Source organism: Balaenoptera physalus, assembly GCF_965194825.1.
Source record: "Balaenoptera physalus genome assembly, chromosome: 1".
Lineage (NCBI taxonomy): Eukaryota > Metazoa > Chordata > Mammalia > Artiodactyla > Balaenopteridae > Balaenoptera > Balaenoptera physalus.
In genome coordinates, this window is record NC_138882.1 from 63,060,269 (window position 1) to 63,080,978 (window position 20,710).

The 20,710-nt window shown below is 35.6% G+C and overlaps 1 protein-coding gene across 4 annotated transcripts in view; it reads left to right on the plus strand.

Annotated features, from left to right (window-relative positions):
* The window catches only part of NME7 (NME/NM23 family member 7), a 242,747-nt gene that overhangs the window by 36,285 nt on the left and 185,752 nt on the right, over positions 1 to 20,710 (plus strand). For 2 of the 4 annotated variants that reach the window (XM_082438537.1, XM_082438534.1), the window contains exons 2-5: positions 8,140 to 8,186; positions 10,373 to 10,480; positions 11,222 to 11,388; positions 19,113 to 19,223. In XM_082438537.1, coding sequence (XP_082294663.1) covers positions 8,163 to 8,186; positions 10,373 to 10,480; positions 11,222 to 11,388; positions 19,113 to 19,223 — 410 coding nt within the window. In that variant the 5' untranslated portion in view covers positions 8,140 to 8,162. Of the gene's footprint in view, positions 1 to 4,179; positions 4,216 to 8,139; positions 8,187 to 10,372; positions 10,481 to 11,221; positions 11,389 to 19,112; positions 19,224 to 20,710 lie in introns of all 4 variants that reach the window. The other 2 variants (XM_082438535.1, XM_082438536.1) reach the window with 2 other exon arrangements.

Consider the following 20,710-nt stretch of genomic DNA (forward strand, 5'->3'; position numbering starts at 1 on the left):
AGCTATTCTTTTCATAATAAATACAATTTTAGTCACATTTGTGGTTTTCTGTTTGCCACAAATTCTTTTTTCCTTCCTACTGATTTTTTCTGCAAAGACCTTTAAAGAACTACTTACTAGGGTTTGCTGCAGTGCAGGCTGCAGCATCACAAATCAAAAGAGGCCCTTCTTGTATATCAGAAAAAGGCCAGTAAGGGAGATGAATGTGTGCAGTGCAGCTCGAAAGTCACATGTGGCCCTACAAGCCACCATCACTGCTATAAGACTTAGGCAACAGAAATCCTACTGCTTTATATACACTAAGTCATCTAATCCCCACAACTACCCTAGGAGGAAAGTACTATTACTATTCCCATTTTATAGGTGGGGAAACTGAGGCTCAGAGAGGTTAAGTATCTTGTCCATGTCACCCACCCCAGGTCTGTGTGACTCTACAGCCCGTGTTCTTAACTATCCTGAAGTATTCCCCATCTGACCCCAAAAGAAAATTCTTTATAGTTTCCTGGATTTTCTTTGCAAGCAGCACAGCTCAGAGCCATGTCATTTGCTATAGGCTACCAGCAAATGAGAGCAGCAATAGTAGCGGCAGCAGGCTCGATTTGGCATATGCATTGCCAAATACTGGTAATGCCAGGTCCAATCAGTATTTGTTGATTGATTACTATAGAGTCGTCAGAAATGGAATGGTTCTTTTTTTTTTAATTGAAGTATAGTTAATTCACAGTAACAATACTGTGTTAGGTTCAGGTGTACAGCAAAGAATATATACATATATATTTTTCAAATTATTTTCCATTATAGGTTATTATAAGATATTGAGTATTGTTCCCTGTGTTACACAGTAAATCCTTGTTGCTTATCTATTTTACATATAGTAGTATCTGTTAATCTCCTACTACTAATTTATCCCTCCCCCAACCCTTTCTCGTTTGGTAACCATAAGTTTGTTTTCTTTGTCTGTGAGTCTATTTTGCAAATAGGTTCATTTTCCTTATTTTTTAGATTCCACAGATAAGTGATATCATATAATATTTGTCTTTGTCTGACTTCACTTAGTATGATAATCTCTAGGTCCATCCATGTTGCTGCAAATGGCGAAATTTCTGGAATGGCCCTTTCTGACCAGTAATATTGAAGTGTATGAGGCCAAGGTACAATTATACTTGGTGGCACAAGCTTAATAAACTTACTCTTGAACTAAGGGATTTTTTTAAAAGCATATGTGCATGGGAAAGATTGTTAGTTTCACATGATCCATGTAGGGCTGGGCTTTCCTTTTTACATATATATTACCCAAAATGAATGACTAGACATAGAACTTATACTCTTCACAAAAGTTAACTCAAAATGGATTACAGACCTAAATGTAAAACGCGAAGCTATAAACTCCACTGCAAACACAGAGAAAGCACAGTGGTTAACTTCATCTAGTGTTGGGTCCTGGCCAAATGGTGCAATGAAAAGAATTGTTAAGAGCGTGATTGACAAGTCAAGGAATCTGCGATGGATAGGGAAGGAAGTGAAGGAAAGAGGCTGGTGGGTTGGGAATGTGTGAAAGGGCTGCTGCGCTGGAAAACCTGATGATGTAAAAGAGGGAGAAGTTGAACAAACTAACTGTAAGGACAGGAGGATATGGGCAGTGAAGGGAATGCTTGAATCCCTGAATTTGGTGGTGGAACACCTTCAGGTAATAGCAAGGGCCGGGGTGTGGCTAACTCATCTGTATTAATCCTGCCCTTTCTTCCAGCATTATCTGCAAGTTCATTCATTATCATGCTTTAATCAACGTACATATGGTTTCAAATGTACCTGTTTTACTAACGAACATTATTATTTCTATCGGTTATCACCTATTTTTCAAAAAGGAATTGAAAGAAGGAAAAATGTTTTCAAAATGAAGAAACTTCCCTAAGTAATTAGCCTGTACATGGTATAAGCCTACTATTTAAAAAAAAAAATGACTGAACTGGGAGATGATTCATACCAGAATGTCATTTGAATGGACAGCAATTTTCATATGCTACACTTTAAAATGACATTTTCCTTTTTTAGAAGGCATTACAGAATAAATTTGGAAAAACAATCTAAGGTTTTTCGACATTTAAAAATGCATACCATCAAAGGGAAATTAAAAATAAAGGTTGTAAAGTGATTTACAGCACATTCTGATGACTAGTTATATAACCAGTGTAAAATGGGTTTTGAGTAAGATGAGAGAAAAATTAAATGACCTACTTAACTGAGTCAATTGTGATATAGTAGAACAGTGAATTCAGAGCCAGGAGTTCTAAGTTTTCAGAAATAAATAAGAGTAACGCAACACAATAGTTTTTTCTTTTTCTATTTTTTTTTTTTTTTTTTTTGGTCAAGAAAAAGAATTTGTGTGATTGTTTGATTGGCTATTCTCCGTGCTAGATTATAAGGTCTATGAAAGCAAGGGTGATGTTTGTTTCTAATCATCATTGTCATGTCTTGATGTATCCTAGTACCTAGCATAGTACCTAGAACATGGTAAGTGGTCAATCTGTTGAATACATGAATTGGTGGATGGAAATCAGATGATGTATAAAGGTGTGATAGCTTTGCCTTATCCTTTTCATCATGTAAGTAGTGAGGCCTATACTTAAATAATGGTAAGATTGTATATAGAGATATAAATAGGTTGAAGCAAGTCACTTTGACAGTTGTAAGCATTTTATTAATTCAGAGAATACTGAAATACATGGTTTGAACTGTAGACATGAGATTGAACACACTATCATACAGCCCTTCAAGTGAATGCTCACTTGCAGAACCCTGTGTCAATTTCTCCTAAAATCTTAGCTCTAATTTTAAATCTTGTAAGAACTGGAGATGTTGGAGGTGCTCTGAGATTAGAATGTCATCATTTCACCCTGAAATTCTGATCTTTAATTTTGGGCTGTTTGTTGGGATTTTCTTCGGTGTCCCTTTGTCTTCAAAGACAAAGGGTATAGGCAGGGCAGCCCTCATATGAGGGTTTTATGACCTATTTCAGGGAAGAAGGGTTGGGTAAAGGTCAAAGTGACCTTCCTGCTTCTGTTGTTCTCTCAAACTCCTTTGGCTTAAAATATTCAGTATGCCAAGGTTTCATATGTTGGGAGTAGTGTGTTTTGAACCTTATAATGTGGCTGTCTGCTTATAATATTAAAAAAAATGAGATGGCACATTGGTGATTATTTACAAAATTGGAACAAAGTGTGCTTGAATATTTTATTATGTATAAATTATATTTTAAATGTTCAGAAGAAGGAAAAGATTTAGCTTCTTTAAGAAAAAGTCTCTTTTTGCTAGAGCATAATCTTTAAATGTTCTGCATAATGGTATTTCTGACAGAAATGGAAATCTCTATTGTCCCTGTGATCATCCAGGCAGTGACATTCTCATCCGAAGATCTGGCAGAAAACTGGAGGTGTCCCTATGTGTGACTAAAGTGTTAGTTTCTCCCTCTTGAGTTGGCCCTGGAAGCCCAGTATTATGGAAAGATCTGAGTCATAGCAAATGGAGTTTCAAATTTTAGCTCAGTCATTAACTAGCTCTGTGACTTTATGCCAGTCATTTATATTTGCTTGCCTCAGTTTCTTTATCCATAAAATGAAGGGTTTGAACACAATGGTATTCAGCTTTGACCTCACTGAAAAAAAAAAGGAATGGAGTTCTTTGCTAGATTTGCCTCAACTTAGCTGAAAATAAAATTCTTAAAATTTCAAAGGTAACTTTGGGTTAGGTGTGTGGATGTGGATATGAGCTCGTGTGTGTGTGTGTGTGTGTGTGTGTGTGTGTGTGTGTGTGTGTGTAGTGAGGCAACTAGTTGAAAGGCCAGCCTGAATGAGATGTTCAGGTGTACCATTGTTCTCTGCCAAGTCCAGATGTACCACTGTTATATCTCCAGACATCTTTTGACTTTAGGAAATAACTAAAGTTTCTACTGCAAAGGTTAAGGTTAAATCAAGTTTGAATACAATTTTTACTTGGCATGGTAAACCTTTTTTCATAGAGGAAACAATACTTGCTTGAGAGTTACTTTCTTCTATTAAATAGAAATTCTGTTATTATTCATATATAGTTTTTTAACAATCTCATTGAGGTAAATCACAGTTATAGATGAAGGAATGGGCTAATTGTTTGAGAGATTATTAAATATTTTTTCTTTGTGTGTAGATGCTGTTGTGAAACTCTATGCCAAAACTTCAAGAGGTCAGACCCAAGAGCTTAAGCATTTTTGAAATCTTGTGGACATAGTTATTGTATCTTTTTCTGTGTGATAGTTATTTATCAGAGATTTATTGAACTGATCTGTAGTGTTGCAAACTTTCCTTTTGACATCGCATTGGGTTGTTTGGTTTCTGATGGAATTTTAAAAGTTAACACAACTCTATTCTTTCCCCTCAAAAATGTGACTTCTGGTATCTATTTACTTTTTTTCTTCTTTTACAATAAAAAAGTAATTGTTTTTATTTTTTTCTTAGAGGTCATGACTACATTAGAATATAGTACTCACAGTGAAAATGGTTTCGAAGCAGCAACTTATTGGCAACACAATATATATATATATGTGTGTGTGTGTGTGTGTATATATACTTTCTGTAATTTCCTAAATAACATCTGCTTTGTAAAATTTTGTTTGGTATCTTAAACTGATGGTATTTTATTTTACTTTATTTTAAAACAGCTTTATTGAAATATAACTCATGTGCCATAATATTCACCAATTAAAGTGTACAATTCAGTGGTTTTTAGCATATTCATCATTACAGTCAATTTTAGAACATTTTCATTACCCCAAAAGAGTAATACCATACTCATTAGTAGTCATTCTCATCCCTCCCTCCCTGAAAACCCTGGCAACCACTGACCAACTTTTTGTCTCTAGATTTGTCTGTTCTGAACATTTCATATAAGTGAAATCATATAAATGGAATATGTGATCTTTTGTAACTGGTTTCTTTTATTTAGCATAATGTTTTCAAGATTCATCCATATTGTAGCATGAGTCAGTACTCCATTCCTTTTTATTGCCAAATAATATTCCATTTTATGGACATACCACAATTTATCCATTCATCAATTGATGGACATTTGGGTCACTTCCACTTTTTTGACTATAATAAATAATGCTGCTATGAACATTCATGTACAAGTTTTTGTATGGGTGTATAGTATATTTTCAATGAATAATGCTGTTATGAACATTCATGTACAAGTTTTTATATGGGTATATACTATATTTTCACTACTCTTGGGTGTATATCTAGGAGTGGAATTGCTGGGTCCTATGTACTCTATGTTTAACATTTTGAGGAACTGCCAAACTGTTTTCCAAAGTAGCTGCATCATTTTACATTTCTACCAGCAACATATGAGATTTCTATTTTCTCTACATCCTCACCAACATTTATTATTGCCTGTCTTTTTTATTATAGCCATTCTAGTGTGTGTGAAGTACTGTCTCATTGCGGTTTTAATTTCCATTTCCCTAATAGCTAGTGATATTGAGCATCTTTTCATAGGTTTAATGGCTATTTGTATATCTTCTTATATTTTCTTTGGAAAAATGTCTACTCAGATCCTTTGCCCATTTTGTAACTGGGTTGTCTTTTATTATTGAGTTGTTAGAGTTCTTAATACCTTCTGGATACTAGACCCTCCCTTATCAGATATATGATTTGTAATTATTTTCTCCAGTTCTGTGGGTTGTCATTTTGCTCCCTTGATGGTATCATTTGGAGTCCAAATTATCTATGTTTTTGCTGTTGTTGTTTTGTTTCATTTTTTGGTCACTTGTGCTTTTGGTGTCTTGTCTAAGAAACCATTTCCTAACCCAAAATCACAAATGTTTTCTTCTAGCAGTTTTTCTAGCTTAGCTTTTGGTGTTTAGGTCTATGATCCATTTGAGTTAATTTTTGTATATAGTGTGAGGTAGGGATACAATTTCATTTTTTTTTTTTTTTTTTGCCTATGGATATCCAGTGGTCCCAGCACTGTTTATGGAAAGACTGTTCTTTCCCCATTGAATGGTCTTGCTGCCCTTGAAAAAATCAGTTGATCATATATGTATGAGCTCATTTCTGGACTCCCTTCTATTAGATTAATCTATATCTATTCTATGCCAGTATTACACTGTCTTGATTACTGTAGCTTTGCAGTGTTTTGAAGACAGAAAATGTGAGGTCTCCAACTTTGTTCTTCTTTTTCAAGACTGCTTTAGCTATTCTGGGTCTCTTGGGTTTCCATATGAATGTTATATAGGTTTTAAAATATATTTTTCTATTTAAGTTTTTTTTGGTATTTTGTAAGGACAGACCTCACTGACTCTTGATTTCTTAAGATTCTGAAATTGGGATATAATTGAAAAGAGATATTTTGTTAAGTATGTTTGATGTCACAGGGAGTAACCGATTTCCTTATCCTATTTTGTAATAATCCATACCCTTTCTCCTACATGTTTGTTAAAGGTTACAAAATTGACCCTGTCTAGAATTATTTAACTTTACCTAGAGGAGTAGTTAAATAACTCAGTTCATCATTAGTTTAGGCCCACTGAATGCTTTCTTTAACACTGACTTTTGCATCATTTTATGTAGGTAGTGCTGTTTAATGGGCCAAACATGGGCTTTGCAAAGTCTGAAGGACCAAAGTTTGAGGGCTGACTTAACTCATTTCTTTGCTTTGTAACCTTGGACCAGTGTTCAAGTTTTCTGAGCTTTACTATCCTTGTCCATGAAATAGTATCCCTATTTCTGTCAACCTACATTGTCTGTTGTGAGAATGAAATGAGATAATCTATGTAAAGAACCTGCTACTTAATAGCTACTCTAAAAATTATTATTATTGTCATGTTTAATGGTTATCATTAATTTCTTAAAGTTTGAATGGCACTGATTTATTAAACATTTTGAGAATTGTTTTCCTGTTGTCTGAGCACTAGGAGATGAAGAAAGGTCATTCTAACAGAACAGAGGGTGAAAAATTGAACAGAATGTCTCCAGTTTGTGTGCTTATTATTAGCTTAAGAGACATTCTCTTCACTGATGTTCATTGGAATTTGAGAAAAGGTCGAGCAACTGATGTAGGAGATTTTTTTTTGCTTCACATAATTTGAAGAATATTGTCTTCCCCTCACACCCTTTATATTCTTATTAATCTGAATTCAAATTCTACTTATTTTATATCCCACAAGACATTATTGTTATTTTGTATATGCATTATTTATTTAGATTTACCCACATATTTACATTTCCATTGTTTTTCAGTCCTTCTGTTCCTTGAATCATCTTGAATCATTTTCTTCTTTCCTTCAGAACTTCCTTTAGAATTTTTTTTAATGCAGGTGCATTGGCAATAAATTTTCTGGTTTTGCTTGTCTAAAAATATCTTTATTTCACCTTCACCTCTTGAAGGGTAATTCTGCTAGTTATAGAGTGCTGTATTGGCAATTACTTTTCATTCTTGAATTTCTGATTGATTAAAAAATAGATTCTGGCTCTCTGGTGAAATTATTAATCTTGACGTATATTTTTCCTACTTATCATTGTTATTTTAAAGCCTTTTCAGATAATAACTAGGGTGTTCATGGATTTCTTTCTATTGTCTTTTTTTTTTTCTCTTGGTCTTCTTTTTTTGGTATATCTGGTAGTTTGTCTTTGAAAGCTTGACATTGTGTATGAAAAGCCATATTTCCATTTCTGGAGTTGCAGGGGGGTGGAATGGAGGAAACATCACTTATTATAATTGAGCATTGAGTGAACACAAAACTTGTATCAAATTTTGTAAGGATCAGTTTACCTTTAGTTTGCCTATGCCCCTGGAGTGTAAAGCTCCATTGAACAAACACAGGTTTGAACTCAACTTCTCTATGGTTTCCTTTTCTTCTGGATCTTTGCCCCTCAAGTCTTGGCTGCATTGGTAGGCCCAAATTCCGGTGTTTGTCTACTTATCCCCATGACACTGTCAAAAGCTCTGCTACCTTCACTGCCTCTTAGCAGCCTTCCCCTGCCAGCTTCTTGGGCTTCTCAGTCTCTTGTCCAGCTTGACTTAAGTCTCAGCACATGTCCTCAGGTAAAAGCAGTATAAAGAATGCTGTGCTCACCTCAGTGAACTTCCTGTCTTTCTGAATCTTAGATCATCAAATCTGGCTGCCTTAGATGCTCTCCAACATCATCAAACAGGTACATTTTTTTAACATCTCACTTTTCTAGTTGTTCTTGGAAAGTAGCATTGATTTGCTCTAAGCTACGTTGTCAGCCAGAAACAGTACTTCCTCAGTTTGTTTTCTTTGTATTAAAACTGTTTTCTGGATGATGAATCATGAAAAATTCTGCTACCTGCCTCAGAGTTAAAGAGTGTGATTGGCAGGTTTTGTGGTTAAGGCTGCCTGGATAAATGGAAGTGCCAAGTTTCATTGGTTTTTCATTTGCATCATTTTCTTTGCCCTTTTACCTTCAGTTAGATGTCTCATCATTTCTTCCATTTCATAATTTTATTTTAGTGAAGGCAGTATTTCAATGATGTTTTTGAGTGAATGAATATTTTAATATAGATAGTAAAAATTTTAATAAACTACTAATATTTAAATTTTATATTAAAAGGAGAGTATAATACTAGAATGCACAGTGAAACCTAAATTTTAAAAAGCTGTATTAAAAAGTAAAAATAAAAAAGCTGTAATTATAAGGATCAATATGAAAAATAATGAATGAAGAAAGGCTTGTTATAGTATATCTCTTACCTTTGTTTTCTCTTGACTAATAAACATTATTTAAATGTGTCTTTTGGATGATTGTGGGAAAAATAAAATAGTGTCTTTAAAATTATCTCCATTATAGCTTATGAGTACAATCATAAATATAACTAGACATAGTACTATTAGAATTTACAAGTGAATTATTAACATAAAAGGAACCCATCTATATACCATAACCAGAGAATCAGATGCTAAATCCAGAATTAGCAACGAAACCCTTAGATTCCTTTCTTCTTTATGTCCTCATTTGCTTATTGTGATGAAGGACCTTTAGGGGCCTAGGAAATCCTGCCTAATAGTCAAGGAAAGAGGGCCATTCTTTGACTTACGTTTTCATTGTATGCACCTCACAGATCTTCAACTAGAGGGAGCTGAAATGATCAAAGGGCCTCAGCTCCTGTGCTCTGGAGTCTACTGCTGCTTTTGTGCTTAGGACATGCTTCCCAAGGGCTGCTCCCAGCCCGTGACTGAGAGGAGCAGGGATACTAAAACAGGCCTGTCCCTGGAAGTCAGAGAACTCTCTGAGGGCTAACTGGCTTGAGCACTGCCCAGTGGTCTTTTTTTTTAACATCGTTATTGGAGTATAATTGCTTTACAATTGTGTGTTAGTTTCTGCTTTATAACAAAGTGAATCAGCTATACATATACATACATCCCCATATCTCCTCCCTCTTGCGTCTCCCTCCCACCCTCCCTATCCCACACCTCTAGGTGGTCACAAAGCACCGAGCTGATCTCCCTGTGCCTTGCAGCTGCTTCCTACTAGCTATCTATTTTACATTTGGTAGTAGTGGTCTTGCTGAACCTTCCTTAGTCTGTAGAGCAGTCCAGAAGGATATCATCCAGTCTTCCTTCACTCTCTCCTTCACTTAGGGTCAGATTTGTATTGTGGTCTGTCAGCCTTCCCTGGATCCCTCCCTATTTTCTCTTGTAGGAATTTCCTGTACAGAATTTCTCTTGCAGAATAGAATTTTTGCATGTTTAATCCTATCTTGGCATCGTGTCTGCTTCTCCGGGGACCTAGACTAACACATTCTCCCACTCTTTCTATAAAAAGATACTATCATGTGAAATTACTAAGGAGAGTAAAGATGTTTACTATAATTTGAATGACAACAATACTCTAGTACTGCTGGAATCTTAAATTTAGAACAGTTATGTTCTAAATGTAATTGAGAGCTAGCCACTCAGAAATTTTTTCTCATACTAATTTTTTCTTCTTTTTTTTTTTCTCATACTAGTTTATTGATTATCTGCTTATATGTAAACTTGCTTTCAGAAGGACTGAATTATCACAGTAGTCAGATCAGGAGCTCATGTTCTAAAAAAAGTATCAATTTACCCAGGATGTTTGGATGGCTGTGAAGTATTAAGCAGTTCATAAGTCATCTTTGAGATATCTAAGGATGTTTAATAAGAAATTAGAAGGAAATATTTATGAGGGTATGTTGATAACTGGCATACTGTTGAAAAGCAGAATTATTCAATACAATAAGTAATAACAAATTTCTTCATCACAAATATTTGGTAATTCTTTCAATTTGTATGATTTTTACAAGAGTGCTTATATTTTATATGTTAGTGTTAAAATTCTTCTGTCCTTCTTTACAGAATCATGGTGAAAGATTCGTTTTCATTGCAGAGTGGTATGATCCAAATGCTTCACTATTTCGACGTTATGAGCTTCTATTTTACCCAGGGGATGGATCTGTTGAAATGGTAAATGAGCCTTTTTTTGCTTAAAAGTTGGCAAATGGAGTGAAGGTGGGATCCAGAGAGGAGTAGGAGTGCCTTTTTTATAGTTGCTTTTAAAAATACATTCTTTTTATTTTGGGAATTTTTAAAATTTTGGTATTATAATTCCAATACAAGAAGATACCTTGTGTCTTTATTTTTAATAGAAATTATTTTTTTGGTTAGAAAACTGAAGTGGGATTACTTATGCTTTGGATTAAGTGATAGTCAATAAGTGGCTATAGATAAAGATTATCATGCTCATAAATATGTCACCATTGTTGAATGCTGTTATCGCTACAAAAAGTCAAATTGAAGAAGGCTGAGCTAAAAGAGTCCTGCTTGTTTCTTTGTGTCCCTTTGTTGACGACTCCTTTTGCACGTGGACCTATTTGGTACTGGGATTTTGTGTCGGCAAGAAAGCAGAAATTTGGAGTTTCTCTGGGATTTCATAGGTACTAATTTGCTGCAGTGATTTGGAAATAAACAAATCTTTCTATCCAGGGTTTTTTAAAGTATTAAATTTGTAATTTTTATGTTATTACTAGAGTAGACTAGGAACTACATAAGTTATGAAAGAAATTATGATTTGTACTTATAGCAAAAATGAAACAGAATGTAACTTATGTTTAATAGAGCAAAATTAATAACTATTTCTAGTTTTATAATAAGGTTAACATTACCTACTGATAATTATTTGTTTTATTGTATTGTTTTTGGTTCTAGCATGATGTAAAGAATCATCGCACCTTTTTAAAGCGGACCAAATATGAAGACCTTCACTTGGAAGATTTATTTATAGGCAACAAAGTGAATGTCTTTTCTCGACAACTGGTGCTACTTGACTATGGGGATCAATATACAGCTCGGCAACTGGGCAGTAGGAAAGAAAAGTAAGAAAACAAGTATATAATCTTTTTAAAATTCTTAGAACATTATGTATGTCTTGATACCAAATTCTACCTTCTTGTTTCTATCTTTTGTTTTTACGGTGTAGATATTTTTCAGTGATCCAATTCAGTATTATGACAATTTTAGAATTTTGTGGAGGTAACAAAGTGATGCCCATAGTCTTAGGCAATGATTATTTTCCAGAGGAAAAAGTGCAAACCTTTTATACACCCTCGTCATTCTTCTAATTGGGAACTGAAAATATAAGTCTTAGTGTACAGCATAAAGATGGTTTATGGGGGGGAAGTAGTGATTGCCAGAAGCTCAAAGGAAACTCAGAGGAAAGTAAAGCTATTTCTTGTAGAAGAGTAGGGAAGGCTATGTGAAGGTATTTGACAGGATCATGAGAGGTGGATTGAATTTTTACCCAGTTGGATCAAGTCGGAGGAATGCTGGTCAGAGGAATGAGTATGAGCAAAAATACAACAGAATGTTATGCACTAGGCAGAGCTCATTGTTCTTCATGACTGGCTTGGTGGTTAAAAATTTTTTTAAATTTAAATAGTAAAATAGACTAATTAGGATGGTAGCAATAGGTATGAAGAGGAAGGAAGGAAAGTGATTAACCGAAGTACAGTAATAGTAGTAATGATAAGCATTAATATCTGTTAGCTATTTTTATAAAAGGTATTGTGTTAAAATGATTTGTATGCATCATTTATTTAAGTCCCACAACAACCTAATACACAAGCTCATAATATTATTATTAGCTCCACTCTGCAGATGGAGAAGTTGAGGCTTAGTGATGTTAGGTAACTTGCTGAAGGTCACAGAGTAGAGGCAAGATTAAAGCCCAGCGTCTGTCTGAATCAAGAATAGGAGGATTTAATCACAGGAGAATGGATAGGACCTGCAAAATGATTGTCTTCTTTTTGTCTCAATTCATTTTTATGTCTCCTGTGGCACCTAACATGTCTCCTCATACATTACAAGCACCTTGTCTGTGTTAGATGAATGAATCATTGAATAACAATTTATAATTTATTATCTACTCTTTCCTTTTCTTCATTTCCTCCCTGTTTTCAAATGATGACCTTTGATCTAGTTGACAAAGGTGTTTTTGTCTAGATTGTTTGGAATATATATTGTCTATTTTTGAGTTTTATTCGCAGACGTAATAGATATCTGATAAATATTGACTGATCAATTGAAGACAGGATATGTGAGTATTTTGAAAAGAAAAAAATATACAAAAACATTGTGATACAAAGAAACTTAATCTGTCTTGGGATCACAACTGCATCCCTAAAGGCCGTGGTGGTGATGCCTCAAACAGTGTATTATTCACAGGGGATGGATGCCCCACGTAACTTTGTTGAATGAATGAGCTTATGTTGTTGAAAACAGTCGTTGTGTTTGGAGGCAGAGCTCCCCGCTGGCTGCCTCCCTGCCTTCTTCCCTCCCTCCCATTGCATGTGGCTCTTCCTGTGAAGCGGAGAAACTGCAGCATGGTGCCTTCTGTGTGTCTCTCTGGTCTTCTCTCTTCATTGTTTGTCGTAGCTACGTTTGTCATTCTGACTTTCCCTCAGTTTTGATTTAGAGGAGAGACAGAACAAGTTGCAGTTGTAGCTGAAAATTAGGCTAGCCAGAAAACATAATACTAAAATGACTTTGTAATTTTCAACCTCTACTTTTATGAGTTTGCAGCTTTCTGAGTCTAGCAGGAGCTGTATTTGAAATGGAATGTTAATTCTTTGGTCATCTTTCTTGGCTCTGGTTTCTGTGGCTTATATTATATTGCGCTGACTTGGGGGATTCTTTGGATTTGTGGAGTGATTGTTGCAGTAATGAAAAATAGGGATCACTGGTGGAAGTTAAGACTGTATGTATAAAAAGCTCCCAAAACTATTTAATTCTATAGGAAAAAAAATCTGTCTAACTATATTTTGAGGTTTGCCACCCAAATAATAGCTGGTTATCTACCTAAAACCTGAGTCCCCCCCATAGTAATATTCTTTCTGTGACTTCTTTACAAGCCCTTTATAATTCTGGAGGTTCTTTGATGCTCAGTGTGGTATTAGTACACAGGTGGTGATGGATCAGTGAGGTGGTGAATGACTCATCAAAAAGGAAAACCAAAGATTCCCAGGACAACTCTGAAATAGGAAAAAAAAAATAAAATGTTAGACAAATAGGAATCTCATTGTTATGAGATCTACTGATAAAAGTCTATGGGGTTAAGGAAACACCAACCACAGTTCCTTTATTTACAAGTAATAAATATTTATAACTTAGTTTTTGATCACATGCTATATGCCAACCACTGTGGTAGGCATCTCAGTTCAAGACTACTTCAAGTTTTCATTTAAACTAGCAAAAATAAGTGAATTAGGGAGACAGGGTTAATAGTATGACCCAATCAAAATAAAATAATAATAGCTGTAACAATTATAATTAATATATATATTAATTGATTTGTCTACAGTGAATGTTTTTGATTCCATTTTACAGAACACAGCCATAGTCACACAGCTACAAAGTAAAGGGAAACAAGTAAATCTTGTTGTGTTTGACTTTAAAACTCATTCTCTTTTTATTAAAACCTCTAATTAATATATTGGTAAATGCTATTGAATGAACTGATTTAAAAATAGGAGGAACAGAAGAATGTGAAGACAGATTTTAAATATTTGGGCTTTATAAATATAATTAATTAAAATATGTGCAATATTCTATTTTTACTGACTTCAATTGTTTCACCATTTTCTCTTCTGATTCTCTCCTAACTGCAAGTGGGTTAAATCCAGCAACCATTTGGGTGATTTAAATAAACTTCAGAATTCAAGAGTTTTAAAAATATATTGTTTCATTTAAATGACTAAAGAAGTAGGCATATGGAGAAATACATGCGTGTCTATCATGGCCCCATGGAAATAGCTTCTATGTAATAATTATAACTTAGCCTAGTTCTCAGTTTTATATAGTGTCAAGGATAATTTATGAACTAATTACATCCCTATTATATTTATCATACTCAACTATTTTCTTTCTGGAGTAAAGCCTGTAGTGAGAGGGAGGAGTAAAACTGATCTTCATGGCGCCCGTCTGCTAATTTTGAGGCACTTATCAAGATAATTCTGTATAATTCAATTTAGCTAACAAACTAGCCTCAGCTTTCTAATTCCCGTTAACTGTAGAAATCTGACGTTCGATTTACATTTCTATTCTCTTTTTCAAAAATCTCTGTATTGAGGTATAATAGACAAACAAAAAGCTATAAGTATTTAATACATACAACTTGGTGAGTTTGGAGCTAAGTATATACCCATGAAACCATTACCACAGTCAAGGATATAAATTTATGTTACCTCCAAAATTTTCCTCCCACCCCCTTATTATTTTTTATATTGATTTTTCTTTTGTGGTAAGGGAACTTAATGAAAGATCTACTCTCTTAGCTAATTTTAATCTATTCCCCTTATAAAGCTCCTGAAATCAAATGGATAAATGTTATCTGTTGTCAATGTCATAGTATTTGATTTAAAAACATTTTTTTCTTTAAAAATTTTTTTTCTTTTTTTTTTAGAGTACTCGATTTTAATTTTAGATGGTAATAAATTGATACTTTATGGTTTTACTATTCAGATGTAAAGACATCATACAGGCTTTTTGTCATCTCTTGGGTTCAGTTAGTCTCCATTCTCCCTTCCGAATATTAACTGATGGAACATTAACGTAGGCGCCAAATGCAAATCAAAGTAAAGTGCTGGTTTAGGCTGTCTAGTATAAGCCAGCTCTGAGAATGGTTGTGGTTTATTCCTACTTCTCCACCCCACCCCCTGCCCTCCTTCCCAGTCTGAACCTTGGGGCCTGTCTGAGGGCGAGAGATACCTTTAGAGCAAACCGTGAGAGCACACTTGCCCATCCAGCGTGGGAGACAGAGCACCAGAGAGAGGTAGGTTTCCATGCAGGTGCTGGCCTCTGCCTCCGCTGTGCTAACCAGATGGAAGCAGGAGAAGAACTATAGACTGTGTCCTGCATGAGGGCTTGCAGGTCTGAGAGAGAAGAGGCAGGGCCGCATACAACCAGAAACCCTTAAATGTGACCATATGTGGAGGAGCAAATGAAGGGGGTGGAGAGAGGGAGCGCTCTCCTGGGAATGGAGTAGAAGTCACTTTACCCACGAGGAGCAAAGGTACACACGTTCTCATTGTTCCTGGAGTTTTATTTCTTTAAGCCAGTCGGCCTAACAATTTTAAGTAGACCAAGGCTACTTCTCAGGGGAGGAGACCAGACAATTACTGGTATTAGTTCAGTTCTGTTCTCACCTTTGGGAAACTACTCCCTCAATACCAATTACTGTTACTTTACATATCCTCCTAGGTGGTGGTGAGCAGTTGAGTTTTGGCTGCAAAAAGGCACTGAAATGCATTCAAGTAAGACTTTAGTTCAATTACCAAGGACTTGCTAAAAATTCACCCCCCTGCAGCCAATCTTTATCTCATCTTTACTTACCTATGGTCTCATCGTCCAAGATGGCTTACTCATGCAGGCAAAAAACTGAACGTCCAAAACAACAATGAAACTATATAAGTTGGAAGAGAGAACATTGGAGCTAAAGTGTTCTAAAGTCTTTCTAAAGGGTCAAGATATTATACAATTTTAAGAATTTTAAGTTAAATAAGTATGAAAAAGTTTCACAGCTAACCACTAGAAAAATAGTATATAAACTCCAAACCAATAGAGAGTACAGTAGGCAGAATCATGGCTGCTCAAAGATGTCCGTGTTCAAATCTCTGGAACCTATGAATATGTTACTGTATGGTCAGGCCATTCAAGATGGCTGTTCTCTCGCTCTCTGTAGATCCCCTGATTGACTAGGCCCTGCTTCACTCACATGACTATCCAATTCTCTTAATTGTAAGGGTTGTTAATTAGCCCCTGGTAACTAATGAGCCCACCTGACATCAATTCCCTCCTGTAAATGGTAGCCTCCCTCCGTCCTGAGTAGCCAAGACTGCTGCTACAGCCTGCCTACAGTTTGCCGCACACCGTGGGGTGTTGCTCCAGGACCTTGCTTCAGACATGTAAGCTCCTCCATCAATTAAACCATTGAGGTCTCTTTTGCTGCTCTCTGGGCTCTTTCTTCTCTCTCGAGGCTGGGCATCTGCAAGGCTTGCAAGCCTGCGGGTGCAGCCCAACAGTTACCTTACATGGCAAAGAGACTTTGCAGATTTAAGATTACAGGCCTTGAGATGGGGAAATTATTCTGCATCATTCCTGTGGGTGCGATCTAATCACAGGAATCCATAAAACCAGAGAACCTTTCTGGCTGCAGAGAACCAGAGAGATGCCAGTGTGAGAAGGACCCAGTCTCCATTGCTAGATTTGAAGGTGGAAGGAGACCACAGCCAAGGAATGGGTGGCCTTAGCCATCTTTCTCAAGAATGGATTTGATTGATAATGTATTTTTGGTTGATATCTTTTTTTCATTGCTTTACTTTCAGCCTTGTTAAGTTATATTGTAGATATATCTCTTGTAAACAGCATGCAGCTCTTTAAAAAAAAACCAGTCTGAAAACCTCTAGATTTTCACTGGTAAGACTAGTACATGTACATTTACATATGCTGTATTAGTATTTTTGTACATATTTCAACTATTTTACTGCTTTCCTGCTTTTCTATTTTTTTCTTCTTGCCGTTCTTTTGTTGAGGTGTTTTTCCTCTCCAGTTTTTTTTTCTCTGTAGTCTTTTATTGAAGACATAACAAATTGCCACAAAGTCAGCTGCTTAAACAATACAAATTTATTATCTTAGTTTTATATATCAGAAGTCCAACACAGATTTCATCAGGCTGAGATCAAGGTGTTGGTAGGGAAGGCTACATTTCTTTGTGGAGGCTTTAGGGGAGAATCCATCTCCCTGCCTGTTCCAGCTCTTGAGGCCTCAAGGAAAGAGAAGCCTGGCTGTCTGAACCGACCCACTAGCCGAATGCAGCAGTGTGACCCATCCCAGGTGAAACCGCTCCCCAGCCAACCTACATGACCTTGAGAAGTTGTTTGTAGTTTTAAGCCACTACATTTTGGGGTGGTTTGTTATGCAGCAACAGATAACAGCGGCACTATTAATATATTTTCGTGGCGCTTTACTTTCTTTGTGTGCTATCTTCGCTTTTAAATAATACATATGATTCCTAAAGCCTATCTTATTTTCCCTCCAAAATGCATTTTAACTATTATCTACTGAACAATTAAGCCGTGAAGACGTGACAGAGGAACTTGCTTGGAGTAATTAATCACAGTAATCAACGCTTTGTCTCCTGTAGGCATTTAAAGAGAAAATGAAACTGCATTTTTTTTTCGTATTGCTTGTTGTTCACTGCCGATGTGTTTTATATTTTCTTTAAGAGCTTTGGTTCTTGAAGACGTTTCCAGAGTTTTAGCATAAACAATCATGGGTTAGTTTGGCTTTATAATATTTTAAACAATGTGAGCTAAAAAAGTGACGAGTTTTAACTGTATCTTTGAAGCCATATAAAATGCTAGAAGTGACTCACTTGCTTCAGAATAAAAAGTCCGTTTATCACAAGCCCTATCGGACTAAAATGAACAACTTTTGTTATTTAAAAGTTTTAAAAGCCAGCCATAAGTTATATCCAGTTGTAAGTAAGGATATTTGTATCATTATATCCCTAGCTAAGTTTGTCTCATTGGTGAAAAAAGCCTACTTTGAAAAAGCCTACCAGTCTCCTTTTATGGATTCCTTGAGTTAATGCCAATGTGTCAGAACAATTGAAAATAAAGGGAAAGTGACAGCAATTTTTTATCTTATTTTGTGTGCCAGATAAACTGAATTACTCCAACTAATCTGATTTTACCTTGCGTTTGCAAATGTTAGTCTTGAGGATTTGCGATTATGCTCTCTTTTGCTAATATTAATAGCGACATTATTTGCGGTGTGGTGTGGAAGGAGCACAGACCCAAAAGTCGTGTGAGCTGGGTGTTCTGTCCTGAGGAGGCCACAGACCAGCTGTGTGATCTTTGGAGCGTTACCTCTCTGGGCCTTGTTTCCTTGTTAGTAAACTGAGGAAATTCAGGTGATCTCCATCTCTAAAAATCCATTAATTCTGTGGCTTCAGAGGGGAGAATGCATAGCTCTGGTGTGTCCTCTAAGAGGAAAGTGTGATTTTAAAAGTTAGCAGGGTGTTTGCTAGCCATATACATCTTCAGGTAAGAAGACATTTAGTTCTTTGTATATCATTCATGCTATGAATAAAGTGTTAATAGAAGAATTTATATTATTTCCAAATCAATGCTGAACTGGCTGCGTGGCATACACATGTTAAAGTCTAAGAGACCAAAAATCAAGCTAATATGTTTAATGCAGCTCTTTAGAGAATTGTTGTCTTTTATAAAGCGTGTGCTAAGAAATAGAAATCTTAAACACCTGTGTTTTATAACGTGGACATATTTAAAATGAGTCTTAACTTTTTTTCCCTCTAAGCCTTTATGATTTTTCTAGATTGGGTACCTAATTTTTATTTCCTTGTGAAAAAATAGTAAGCTTCCATTGTGTAAGTTTTTAAGAGACCATTAATACACTTGTGTTTATAATTCACTTTGATGTTTGATGTAAGATTTTTAAGGAAATTACCACTGCTTGGGAATTATAAGTAAAAACTGCCAAACTATTTTTATCTTTAAATTTATTCTTTATTTCTTTATAGAACATTAGCCCTGATTAAACCAGATGCAGTATCAAAAGCAGGAGAAATCATTGAAATAATAAGCAAAGCTGGATTTACTCTAACCAAACTCAAAATGATGACACTTTCAAGGTAAATTTTTTGAGTATTCTCAGTTATGAAATGTCTGGTTCCTTTTTTAAAAAAAAAAATCATCTATCTTTCATGTCATTGTTTAAAAACTTCCACAGAATGACAAAGAATAGTATAGTAATCTTATTAGAATGAGGAAATGGAAGACAAAAGGTAAGCAGATGCATAAAGGATGATTGAACTCTCAGCAAATAGGAGTTGTCAGGTTATACTATTAACTATGTATTAGACATGAACTCTTCATTGTCTTTCATAACCCCATCTGCTTTTATAACACCAGTGTTTCATAACTGTAATCTCTTCTTTTATACAATGTAACACATTGTATAAAAAGTATAGAAGAAATGAATATTAGATTATTTCTATTTGACAAGGGAATGTTACTGTTGAGATTTTCAAAAGTCATGTGTTTGGAAATGTTTTAGTTCCTTCCAATATATATAATTGGCAGATATACCTATTTACTGCTCTGCAAAGCAAGCCATTCTATCTGACCAGATATTTTCTAAGTTATTTAATGAAAATAAGACTTAGTGTTAGGTAGGGACATTAATGTAGCTGTTAGGCAGGGCTCGACCCAGCAGTTTTCTTAGGGTACTTCGCTGATTTGTGTGTGTGTGTGTTTGCTTAGGTGTCTTCTCACTGATGTTCCTGGCTCTTTATCCCACAGGATGGTTGCTTTTTTGTCTCTGTGAGAACAGGGACGATGGAGAGCAGTAGAGAGTCCGTGTAGCTTTGATAAGTCTGATCCCTAGAAACCTTAACAAAACATTCTCACTTTTACCCCAGTAATGACATAATTTGAATTTTTCCCCTATGTAAGATCTCCCAGTTTACATATATTCTAGAAAGGCAGGCGTCTTCCATTTCAGAGCACAGAATCTAGAGCCAGATTGCTTGTAACTGCACCACTTACTAGGTTGTGACTCTGGACAACTTACCTCTGTGCTTCAGTTTCTTCATCTGCAAAACGGAGGTTATAACATCACCTGTATCATGAAGTTGTTATGAGGGTTATGTGAGTTTAATAAAAGTAAAGTGCTTTGAAAAACCGTGGCACATAGTAGGTGTATATAGGTGTTAGCTATTAGTGGTAGTAGTGTAGTACTAGTGATATCACTATTATTTAGTAGAAACCGAGGTCATGATCCTTTATGAGCGTAGTTGCATTTGTCCCATTTCTGTCTGTATCGAGAACGCTTGCCCTCACAGCAGGCTATGGGACTGAATTCTGGAGAGATGACTTTGAATACTTTTAGTGAGATTAAAACTTTTTTATGTCTCTACACTTCCAGTGTTTGATAATTTGGTGTCAAACTTTCCACAATAAAGTTGCCCAAGAAAACTTAACAGCTTTCTAAATTGTTAATAGCACCTCATACCTCTCTATTAATATGACTGTCAAGTCTTGGATTTTACCCAACTTAAAAGCTAGTAAGTTAGTCTGTCACTCTCTCAGGGATGCTAGCAGAAGACGTGAGACTTCT